Source organism: Carassius auratus, chromosome 49 (assembly GCF_003368295.1).
Source record: "Carassius auratus strain Wakin chromosome 49, ASM336829v1, whole genome shotgun sequence".
Classification (NCBI taxonomy): Eukaryota; Metazoa; Chordata; class Actinopteri; order Cypriniformes; family Cyprinidae; genus Carassius; species Carassius auratus.
In genome coordinates this window covers 6,070,592-6,082,881 of record NC_039291.1, presented here as the reverse complement: position 1 = coordinate 6,082,881, position 12,290 = coordinate 6,070,592, and the positions used below count along the sequence as shown (strand labels likewise).

The window sequence follows — 12,290 nt, the reverse complement described above, 5'->3', positions numbered from 1 at the left end:
TCTATCTATCTATCTGTCTGTCTGTCTGTCTGTCTGTGTGTGTGTGTGTGTGTGTGTGTGTGTGTGTGTGTGTGAGAGAGAGAGAGAGAGAGAGAGAGAGAGAGAGAGAGTGAGAGACGCTGTTTCAAACTTTGGGGAGGTTCTGCAGCCCGCAGAGTCCTGCAAAATAAACAGCAAAACCAAAGGAGAGCAGCTCTGATGCACCATCTGAACCCTCCAAGCAGTCCTGGGGAAGAAGACTTGCAAACCCTGCAGTAAGTTTTTTCACAACTGCTTTGAACAGGCGATTCATAATTCTTCGCCTATTCTCGCTTAATAGTATTCCATAACCAACAAAGTGTAAAGATGTTGGAAACTAGAACTTCACTGTGCAGTGTTGTCAAATAAAGATGTAAGTTTGAAAGAGTGCTCAGAATTATTACTATTTTTTTCATAATAATATTATTTACAGAATTCATGTAGATTTGTGCAATTTGCACCATCTGCTGGACAGTTTTATTATACTAGATGCACATATAAGCTAATTAACAACGATCCATAATGTAAAAAAATATCTGTATTTATTTTAATAGTGCTGTGCTGCCTAAAAGTTTAGGAATATTTAATACTTTGTGTTTTTGAGTTAGTTTTCCTTTACCGAGCTCCTCAGGGTAGATACATAAATACATACATAATTAAATCACTAAGAAGTATGTGTCTGGGCCTTTTGAGCGTATTCTTGGTGTGAAATGTAAAAAAAAATGAAATAATTCATTTAGATGTTAGTGCTGGTTGAATTTTACAGCGAGGACTTTTAATTATAAGCCACATTTTGAACCGGAAGTACTCACTCGGTTGTATGCAGCGTCTGTGTTTTCAAGAAACTTGGTTTGTTACTTTAATTCGTGGTGAGTGTGACCGTTGTACCGTTATTAGCCGCGATATAGCTTTGATTTAGGAGATTTGTAGATCTGCTTAGAGTAGAAAATGTAAAATAATGTGATTTATCGCTTCCAAAATTGTGTAGGAAATCTGCCATTTACGTAACCGCTGTGATGGGAACAATCTGCTTTTATTAGACGGTTTAAGAAAAATAGGAGAACAAATATGTAAATACCAAGTACAGCAAAAGATAATAAACAAAACAAAAAAAACTAGCTTTTCTAATACCTTTTTGTTTGGTAACTGTTTACCTGTTATCCTCTCGAGTCAGTTTGTCAGTATAATGTCACATTTTTGTGTTTTATTTCTAGTATTTGTCTCTGCTTCTCATATAATTCGTATTTTTTCCTTTGTAATACACTATTATAAACCTGTTTTGTTGTGTTGTTTACAGGTGAAATACAGCACCTGTGAAACAATGGGTTTGTTACATTACTTCACTTTTATTTATTTGCAAATATGAAATTGTAATATCTCAACCATCTTGTGTGTTTTCTGCATATGCCTTTAACGCACCTCATAAATTCGTTATTAATTTTTTCCCCCTGATAAATTTACTCGCAAGCATGTGTCTGTTTAGCTTCCATTGCATGCTTCTTCTTGCCTTAAGTGTCCAAATAACATTTTCTTGTAGATGTTGAAGAGCGGACTTATGGTGGTTGTGAAGGCCCAGATGCTATGCATGTGAAGCTGATCTCTTCAGATGGCCATGAGTTTATTGTGAAGAGAGAGCATGCTTTGACCTCTGGCACCATCAAGGCTATGCTGAGTGGACCTGGTGAGTGTGAAACATGCTCAAAGTCTAGCTGTTATGAAACGGCATTTGTTTTTTGTGGAATTCTTCCATCAATCATTTGTTTTCAAAAGCATTTTAGCAATATATCTGAACTGAAGGAGAAAGCGCTAACTAACAGTTGCCTGTTTTTCTTCTAGGTCAGTTTGCTGAAAATGAAACCAACGAGGTGAACTTCCGGGAGATCCCGTCTCATGTTCTCTCCAAAGTCTGCATGTATTTTACTTATAAAGTGCGCTTCACCAACAGCTCGACAGAGATCCCAGAGTTCCCCATTGCTCCTGAGATTGCCCTGGAATTGCTAATGGCTGCAAACTTTCTAGACTGTTAAATAGGAAGGGTGAATGTGTTATATTGTGACTGACCATTTATTTGCCATCATATATTTCTTATGATTTATGAGTGTGTATTTATGAATGTTTAGTATTTTTGGTTCCACTGAGGTTTTGTTTGTTTGTTTTTTGTTATGTTGTTATTTCAAATGGCTAGATGATTTGTGTTATGTGTGCAGCGTTTTAAATGTCTTACAATCGTTTTGTATTTGAAAGTTTTTTGCTGTTCTCCTAGTGTCATTCGCACTAGAAAATAAAATGGATAATCCAAATATATAATTGTCACATCTCTATGACTTTGTTTTTGACTGGTTTAATAATTAATACAGCATTAAGAATAAACAATGGCTTGCATTTCTTTCCAGACACAAGTGAACACAAAGTGAAGGGAAGCTCTATGTATTTTCAAAACATTGATAAAAGAGATCTTAGGGTAGTGTGTGCTAAATTACAGTAAATTATGAAATGATTGTACCATAAAAAGGACCGTGATAAAAACATGTGATAAAAAAAAAATGTATGTTGAAACCACTTACTTTCTTCTTTGAAAGAATTAATTTAAAAGATTAGATACAATTATTGTAACTATTTCTAATGATAATACATAATTATTAATTAATCATTTAAAATGATCCCTGACCCAAAAATAAACTATATAATATAAAATAATTTTTTTTTTAATAATACATATTTTAAAAGTATAGGTATTTATTGATTATTAGAACTATTAATAATAATAGTTATTAAATTAATAATTAAAAAAGTAAGATTGTTCACTCAAAAATAATTACAAATCTGTATCTTTAAAGTTGTTATAAACCCATGTAACCTTCATCTGTAATAGAATAATACAGTAATAGATATTTATTAAACAAAATAGATACAATTATAACTAGTATTATTAATAATGAATAATTAAAACCCCAAAATAATAATAATAAAAAAAACATTCTGAACTTGAGCCTTTTTTGGAAAGAGTAATGAATTAATAGAGATTAATATTTATCTATGTGTTTGTTAGTTATTATAATGATTAATAATAATAGTAGTAATAGTAATAATGATAATACTTAGTTAATAATTTAAAACGACATTTCACTCAATAAATAAATAAATCTGTATTTTGAAAGTCATTCCAAATGTAACTTTTTGTTTTCTTAGATGGAATAATCAATTGATATACATTTATATTTATAAAAAAAGTTTATTAATTGTAATAAACTAATAAATAAATGCATTGCTTACATAGACCTAAATAAAAAAATGTGAAAGTCGTTCCAACAAAATGATGAAATAATACTTTTATAAAAAAATAACAGATATTAATTAAATAATATAACTTTGATAAATTGCAGTTAACTATTATTAATTAATTAGGGAAAAAGTGTTACGGTAGGCTAGTATGACCTGTTATGAGAACACAGAAGCGCTCTTGTGTCACGTGCTAGTGACGTCAGTCGCCCTGCGTGTGCTCCCTCCTCTGATGCAGGGGGATCCATCATGGCGTCGATGCAGGTAAGATCACAGCTGACATCTTGCTCTGTTAAATCTGTCAATCACTCATCGATCAAGTGTCGAGTGTGTCGTCTCTGATCGTATAAATGGGGTTTGTTTGGATACGCCTAATTAAGGGATCTAATATTGTTGCGTTATTTCTGAAATCATAACTTGTCCTGCTCGCTGCTCCTGAGCTGTCAGGGTGAGAATTATCATCGGTGTTTGAAAGCAACAGCTGGCGAGCAGGACTCATAAAAACTCCCGATTCACCGGAAACACCAACAACGCGATGAGTACAATCGACGTCTTATTTCTAGAAATATCATAAGTTTGAGCCTGAGTGGCTTGAAATCCTACTAACGTTGTGTTTACTTATTTCTCTCCAGCTTTGCAAGGTTATTTGGACATTTGAAGTTATACTTTAAATTGAACTGAACTAATATATGAGTCACTGTTTTGTGCTGAATACGTATATTAGTAATGACAAAATACAGGCAATGTTTGTAGCCACACAGCTCATATTGGTATAAATATTCAAATGAACGTAAGCTTCAGAGGATGTATTTGGATTCAAATATGTAAGTCAACAGTATTTTGAATACTGTTCTGAATTTAAATGCTCGGATGTATCTCATACGACTTAATGTGAATAATGTAAAATGTGTATACTTGTTTTATTCTGTTATATTCGTTATATTTAGAGGTTTTAAACTTTTTTAAAAATGCTAAGTACCTACATATCCTTTTATCATCTGCATATTACTATGGGTGGGATGCATATATATATATATATATATATATATATATATATATATATATATATTACACACACAATAAGTATAAAATCTTTTAAAAAGTTATTTTCTTTCTTTCTTTAATACTTTTTCTATCTCTCTACAGAAAAGGTTACAGAAGGAACTGCTAGCCTTGCAGAATGATCCGCCCCCTGGAATGAAGCTAAATGAGAAGAGTGTACAGAACACCATTACACAGTAAGACCGTCACTTCCCGACTCTTCGTTTAATCCCATACCCGTGTGTGTGTGTGTGTGTGTGTGTGTGAGATCACGATTTAAGTACTTATTAACAGGCTTGCTTTCTCAGGTCCTCCTGTGTCAGGGACTGTCACGGGAAACGATTTGAAAGTGCAATGACTCATTGTTTTTTTTTTTTTTTTTTTTTTTTTTTAAATAACCCATTGTTGTGGGTTATTTATACTTCATTATCATCATGTCAGGCATGGAGCACTCCCGCCCATTGTGGGCATTGTGTTTTTAAATGTTATCAGTTTTAAAGCAAACCTTTCCCGTTTGGTGTCATTTGTAAGGCTGCTCTGCCCGACGATGTATAGTATGTCTGCTCAGACTAATCAAAAATTAAAGTTGACAGGTCAGCTTGAGAGGGTAGTATAGCTGTAACGAACCTTACGGACCTCTTTTTGGTTGTATGTGTTTATATCTTTCTGTGCTGCAGTAATGAGAATAAATCACTGACATAATTACTCAGTACTATAGAGCTACATTTTGACAGCCATGGGTTATAAACATAGGCATAGCATTTCTTTTATGAAACTCTGTTCAGTAGTTTTCCATTTTTATATGGTAGCAGCTTTGTGGCTTTGTCTTGGTACATATTTTTGTCAAAGAACTGTCAGGCATGTGTTAAGAGTTTAGCATCTTGACAGACGTGTTTGTCCTGAACTAATCGGTCTTTGTGTTCCTTGCGGTCCCATCAAGTGTTGTTTTTTTCTTTTTTTTACACAGGAGGCTCTCTGATGCAGATTTGTCAAATATGCTACATGGTTGAGGTTTAACCAAAATATAAACTCTTACTCTAGAAAATCTCTTAGTCTCTTCTCTCACATGAAGTAATACACTACAGGTCACAAGCTTGGAATATTTAAGACATTTTATATATATTTTTTGAACTCTCTTACAGTATGTTCACCATGTTGAACACCTGCTTTCTTTCTATTATTTATCTATTTATTTACCGAAGATGCAATGAATCAGTAATATTGTGAAAATGTTATTTCCGTTTAAAAAGAACTGCTTTAATGTAATATTTTCATTCATTTCTGTTTTGACGGCTGAATTTTCAGCAGCTATTATTCCGATCTTCAGTGTCAGAGAAATGTTTCTGATATGCTGTTTAGGTGGATATTATTATTATTATTCTTTTATTTTTTCTTCTGGATTGTTTACGGAATTGAACATTTAAAGCAGGATTGATTTGAAATAGAAATCTAATAGAAAATGTAAAGATTTTATGATTTTTTTTTTTTTTAAAACTTACTTGTGGTAATATATCATAGTTTCCACAAAAATATTAAGCAGTGCAACTGAGTAATCCACTTGCACACTAAAATATTTTCTATGCACTTTACTGTCCATTGGAATAGTATGAATGATATGTTCATAGTTCTTCCTATAATGTACATACACTTTTATATAATCCGTCTGTATAGTATGTTCATAGTACACCTATCTGTATATCATGCTGATAGTATTTAAAATCTGTAAATTATGTCCATAATACTTATCTGTCAAGTTTTTGTGCATATTGACCTTGCATAATCTGTACTTACTGCTTATTGCACTTCTGGTTAGATGCTAACTGCATTTCATTGCCTTGTGCCTTACATGTGCAGTGACAATAAAGTTTAATCGAATCTACTCTAAACTAAAACTATTATTCAGCTTTTATAATAAGAAATGAGCAGCAAATCAGAATGATTTTTGAAGGATCATGTGATGCTGTTTTAGCTTTGTTAAAACAAGATTAAATTACCTTTCAAAATATATTTATTTTGAACACAGTTCTTTTGAATTTTAATAATATTTCCAAAGTATAGCAATATATAATTTTTTTTATTACTTTATTTTTGATCAAATAAATTCAGCCTTGGTGAGCAGAATACTACACTTATAAAATTAAAACAAATCTTAACAAAATTAACATATTAACGTGTGATAAATTAATTGAATATGGTTATGGCTCTTAATATTTCTAATGTATTTATCTAATTTGACTTTACTGTAGAGATGAGGAATTAATTGATGTACAGCATTTTAAATTGTTCATCTAGAAGCAAATGCAGTTTTTTTTTCGGCCACCTTGTCGACATGATACATTACCTTTTATATATAATAGGTTGTATTAGTGTTGACAAAAGAGCCGGTACTTCGGTACCAAGTCGGTACAAAAAAAATGAAAATGGTAAACCCATGGTACCGAGGACCCGTTCATCCCATTCTTGACGCATACAGCGTTATGATTTCCGTGGACGGAATCTCAAAATCCAGTCATGAAAATAAAACTTACATTTTAATATGGACAGTCACAGAATTGGTAAAGTTAGCATAAATTAATCAAATCTCCATATGGACCGGTATCTGTAAATTTTTAGCCGCAAATGTTGGTTGAAATATGAATCCTGCATGTTCTGCGCGTCTCTGTCTGAATGAATGGTTTGTTTAATACATAGATTGAAGCGCGTGACGCTTGCAGTAATTTCAGCATCTGCTGTCTCAATGAAGACATAAATACATAAACAACATTACCAGAACTTTTGAGTCACTTCACAAGAATTTTACCGTTTCATTTAAGTAAAACCAGTGTCAATTTAAACTTATTCACGGCAACCAGTCAAAATAAGTTATTTTTTTATTTTTTAAAAGAAATAAATCACACAATATTTCTTCCATGTTTTAATTTTAATAACAAATCCCCTTTATTTACCAAAAAGAATAAAATGTTTACATTTCATTAATTAAAAGACAAAAAAAATTATGGTGAAACTTGTTTACTGTTTTTCATAATTATATTACTTGTAGAAAATTTTTAAACACAATTGTAAATAAGTATAACGAATGGCATTGGTTTTATTTTTAGTGATAAAAAGTTTTTTTTTTTTTTTTTAATTAGCATATTTTTGTGTTTTGCTTTGGTACCGAAATTGGTACCGAGAACCGTGGATTTTCACTGGTATCGGTACCGAATACTGAAATTTTGGTACCGTGACAACACTAGGTTGTTAATTTTGTTCCCAAAAACTGAAGTTTATTAATCTAACCAAATTTGTATCACCCTCTATGACTCTAGTTCTGGATATTTAACGGCTGTTGTCTGTCTTTTATTGCTTATTATCTTGCTACTTTCTGTCTCTCTCCTCCTTTTTCAGCCTTTTATGGCTGAAGTGAAACTCTCTGCTGGCTGGCAGAAGAGAAGTACTATTTTTCTCAGTGATTTACTTTGTTCCTAATATGTATGCAAGTTTTGCATAGTTTAAAAGATCATTTAGTCAATCAAAATACTTCATGATGATGTCTTTTTCATTTTACAGATGGATTGTGGACATGGAAGGAGCCTCTGGTACTCTTTATGAGGGGGAGAAATTTCAGCTTCTTTTTAAATTTAGTAGTCGTTATCCCTTTGACTCACCTCAGGTAGGTCAAAATATTATTTACTAACTATTTCTTAACCAATAAAACTATGTATTTTATATTGTTTTTATAATGTATATTTATTGGAAGTATTAATAAGAATAAGTGATTTTTTTTTTTTTCTTTTTTTTGAGTGTGTGAGTGAGAGCGAGATTATTATTTTTTGACTCCCTAAAAAAAGCCACATTTCTTATTTTAGTATTATTTATACATAATTATAGTGTTTAATATTTTGAATTAGCATTTATTTTTATATTTTGAGTTTATGCTTTATTTGTTTAATTTTGAATGTGCTTTTGACCCTTGCATTAGTGTTTCTTCAACTTTTTAAACTTTTATACTCCAAGCATTTGAAGTTTTTTGCTTGGTTTGTTTTTCATCAGTATTATATTTTATTGTATTGCATCTTTATATATATATATTTGATTTTCGATAACAACACTGTTTCTGAGATGGTTTTCCATAGTTTATTTTATTATATCTCTGTATGTAGGCAGATAAACAAGTGTGATTGCTCACAGTAACATTGCTGCTCATTTTTATAAAATTCAACTTGAATTGAAACGTGAATGGCTGGACACTCTTTAATGTTCATTTGTAGCGGCCAGATGAACTTTTAAGGCTCATCTAAAATAATAGGATCAATGCGCACAAGGGCATCTTGAGCTCGTAGACTGCAGATTTAAAAGCCACATTTGAGAGGATCAGCTCTGATCTTATTTTACATATCAGTCCCACTATAAATAGCAGAGCGGTATAGACCAAATTAGATAAACAAGCTCACACACTATTAAGGCTTTTAGGGATAAGAACAGCAGGAGTATATGGATGGAGGAACTATTTGAAAACCACGTTACAGCAAGTGACAGAAATGCTGCTGATGGTTTAGAGCTGATACATGAGTGTTAATGAAGCAAAAGTAAGTTTATGTATTTTAGTCTAAGGAGTTTTAAATGTGATAAAACAGGGAAGTACTTAACGGTGATTGATAAATAACCTTTTTAGTTGCTGAAGTGGCCCTAGCAGAGATTGTGAGCATTACGGGCATTCAGTCGGAGGTGAAACACTGGCTATTTTTTCCCCTCTGGCCATGTGCTTTTCCTCTGTTAAGTCCGGATCTGACGCCGGCTTCTCATTCAGCCAGCTGTCTCGGTCTCTACCTCCTAATCTAACAGCCTCATGCCAATTGTGAGGACTAAGCACTGGCTTATGAATTAAAGGGATAGTTCACCCCAGAATTAAAGTTCGGTCATCATTTATGCACCCTCGTGTTGTTCCAAATCCACATGACTTTCTTTGTTCTGTGGAAAACAAAAGGAGATATTTTGAAGAATGTCCGCACTGCTCTTTTCCACAATGAAAGTGGATGGGGACTGGAGATGTCAAGCTCTAAAAAAGACAAAGAGCACCATAAAAGCTAGTAGTTTGTTCACTACTCACTGCTGTGTATGTGCACTTGGATGGGTTAAATGCAGAGGGACACCACACTTTTGGCCACACATCACGTCACTCATGCAATAAATAGAAAGTCCTTTGAATTTTTATGATAGCTTTATAAGGAACAGGCCAACATTTCTGTTATTTTTCATAGCATGACTATTACGGACAATATTGTATGGAAGCTCATTTCTTCTTTGGGAAAAAAATTAATAAAGTAATTGTGACTTTTCATAACACATTTGTGATTATTAATTGAGAAAATTTTAAATGTGCAATTCAGAGAATTTACCTCTTTTATTCCTTGGCAGAATTGAGCTTCTGCAGGTTTAAATCTTGCAATTCTGAGTAAAACAAAACAAAAACAGATGAGATGGCTGAAAACATGTTTATGTTGTGCTTTGACAGGTAATGTTCACAGGAGACAATATACCTGTCCATCCCCACATTTATAGTAATGGCCATATCTGCCTGTCCATCTTAACGGAGGACTGGTCACCAGCTCTTTCTGTGCAGTCCGTTTGTCTTAGCATTATTAGCATGCTGTCTAGCTGCAAAGAGAAGGTAAGTGTCTGTTTTGCAAAGTTACACTCCAGATGAAAATGTAAAGATAGCACATTTAGGATCTAATATGGGACATACTGTATTAGACATATGTTTGTTCATTAGTTACAATAGTAAAACATCAACCACATCACACAGCCATATTTGGTGCCTCTCTAAATCAATGGCTTACTAACTGTTGTCTTGCTTAAATGTCTAAACACTGACATTTTATAACTATATATATATATATATATATATATATATATATATATATATATATATATATACACACACACACACACACAACCTTAATGACCTTTATAGTTTACATTAGCTTCTGAAATTATTTAATATTACTATAAGATTTGTAACCCTTTGATAATGAAAATTGAAGACTGGAGTAATGGCCGCTGAAAATTAATCTTTGCCATCACAGGAATAAATTGGATTTTAAAATATATTAAAATAGAAAACAGTTACTTTAGAATTTTAAAAATATATATCACAATAATTTGTGGTAAATGCAGCTTTGGTAGGCATAAGAGACTTGTGCCAACAAACAAATAAATAAACAAAAACAAAACGTCCATAATAGACGCTCACTGGCCACTTTATTATATACACTTGTTCTATGCACGTTAATGCAAATATGTAATCAGCCAGGCACATGACAACAACAACAGTGCATTTTTATGCATGTAAACATGGTCAAGACATCTCTAGGGTTTACAGAGAATGGTCTGAGAAAGAGAAAATATCCAGTGTGCAGCAGATCTATGGGCGAAAGTGCCTTGTAGATGCCAGAGGTCAGAGGAGAATGAGCAGACTGGTTCAAACTGGTTTGCACAGCACATCAAATATCGAAGCAGATGATGCAGTACCAGAAGACAATCGAAGAATGGGAAAAAAGTTGCCTTGTCTGATGAGTCTCGATTTCTGCTTCAACATTTAGATGGGATGGTCTGAATTTGGCATAAACAACATGAAAGCACGGACCCATCAGGACTTATACCCACGGTTCAGGCTGGTGGAGGTGTAATGGTGTTGTAGTTAATTTCTTGTCACTCTTTGGACCTCTTAATACCAACTGATCCCACAGCCTACATAACTGATCCCACAGCCTACACTGTTGCCGTCCGTGTCTGTCCCTTTACAATAACGCGCCGTCACAAAGCTCAAATCATCTCAAACTGGTTTCTTGAACATGACAATGATTTCACTTTACTCAAATGGCCTCCACAGTCACCAGATCTCAATCCAATAGAGCATTAGCCGACAAATCAGCAGCAGCTATGTGATGCAGTCATGGCAATATGTACCTAATAAATTGGCCAGTGGATGTAAAAATAGGTCTATTTTTTTTTAAGTTTATGTATTTATTTCTTTATATATTTTACAGAGGCGGCCTCCTGATAACTCCTTTTATGTACGGACATGTAATAAAAATCCAAAGAAGACAAAATGGTGGTATCATGGTAAGAACTAATATTTGAATTAGCAATAATTAAAACTTTTTGCTGTGGAAATGCATTTTAAATATATCTTTTTTTAAATCTGCCTTTTTTTCACAGATGATACCTGTTAATATGAACTTTCTAGAAGTCCTACTGACATTATAAAAGCACTTTCTGAAATCATATGGTCTCTGAACTTTAAACTTGGACTCAAACGCAAGCATGGACTCAGACCACAAACATGAGAGATGATGTCAACTGTGTTAACGGTGGCCAGTTGGATGCATGTTTGGGGAAAAATAAAAACAGACGAAGAATGGAAATCAGTTTGAAGAGGATGGAAACAGACCTGTCTAAGGGTTGCTGTGGAAAAATGTAGATAAATCCAGGAAGAATCCAGGATTTTAATGTCCTTTTTTATTTTTTTGTAATGAGATTATTTCTGTCTTGGACCACACATATTCCTGTTCATTTTTGTCATCGGTACGTTTTAAGGTCCACGTGTCTTGTGCAATAACAAGGATAGGTGCAAAGCAGGGCAAATAATGAGAAAGCCAAAACGAATCTGGAAATGATTGTAGTGTCCTTCGCTTCTTCTCTTTCCTTATATTCCTACTGAAACGATATGCACTGTGAAACGATGACGGAAAAGATCAGTTCATTCTGATGAGGATATGGCGCACTGCTTCAGCGAGTTTCTGATGTTCCACTGTAAAATAGTTTAATTTAAGAAAGGTACTGTTTTCGTCTCAAGTTCTGCTATCACTCGAAATGGTGGTTTCGTTGTTATTTATGTTTGTAAGGTCTATAATTTGTTTGTTTGAGCATCAAAACCAACCTTGACCATCCATGAACTCATGTTGTCC

General features: G+C 33.3%; 2 protein-coding genes across 3 annotated transcripts; both read left to right on the top strand.

Annotated features, from left to right (window-relative positions):
- The first annotated feature begins 134 nt into the window (after positions 1-134).
- Positions 135-2,331, top strand: LOC113066088 (elongin-C-like). Of its 2 annotated transcripts, none has more exons than XM_026237718.1 (4): positions 135-254; positions 1,316-1,343; positions 1,556-1,699; positions 1,855-2,331. In XM_026237718.1, the coding sequence occupies exons 2-4, from the start codon at positions 1,340-1,342 to the stop codon at positions 2,043-2,045; spliced, it is 339 nt and encodes a 112-aa protein (XP_026093503.1). In that variant the 5' UTR covers positions 135-254; positions 1,316-1,339; the 3' UTR covers positions 2,046-2,331. The 2 variants fall into 2 exon arrangements, with proteins under 2 accessions (XP_026093503.1, XP_026093500.1); XM_026237715.1 differs by lacking the exon at positions 135-254 and adding an exon at positions 788-887.
- Positions 2,332-3,480: 1,149 nt separating this feature from the next.
- Positions 3,481-11,759, top strand: LOC113066087 (probable ubiquitin-conjugating enzyme E2 W-B). The gene is made up of 6 exons (XM_026237714.1): positions 3,481-3,561; positions 4,444-4,535; positions 7,888-7,990; positions 9,833-9,988; positions 11,370-11,445; positions 11,542-11,759. Exons 1-6 carry the CDS (start codon positions 3,547-3,549, stop codon positions 11,553-11,555), a joined length of 456 nt encoding a protein of 151 aa, XP_026093499.1. The 5' UTR covers positions 3,481-3,546; the 3' UTR covers positions 11,556-11,759.
- The last annotated feature ends 531 nt before the right edge of the window (positions 11,760-12,290 follow it).

What these genes read in the sequence shown, in the direction of transcription:
- LOC113066088 (XM_026237718.1), top strand. An exon ending in GGCTATGCTGAGTGGACCTG is followed by an intron (nt 1,700 to 1,854) that starts GTGAGTGTGAAA and finishes TTTTTCTTCTAG; the next exon opens with GTCAGTTTGCTGAAAATGAA.
- LOC113066087 (XM_026237714.1), top strand. An exon ending in GTACAGAACACCATTACACA is followed by an intron (nt 4,536 to 7,887) that starts GTAAGACCGTCA and finishes TTCATTTTACAG; the next exon opens with ATGGATTGTGGACATGGAAG. An exon ending in TGTCTAGCTGCAAAGAGAAG is followed by an intron (nt 9,989 to 11,369) that starts GTAAGTGTCTGT and finishes TATATTTTACAG; the next exon opens with AGGCGGCCTCCTGATAACTC.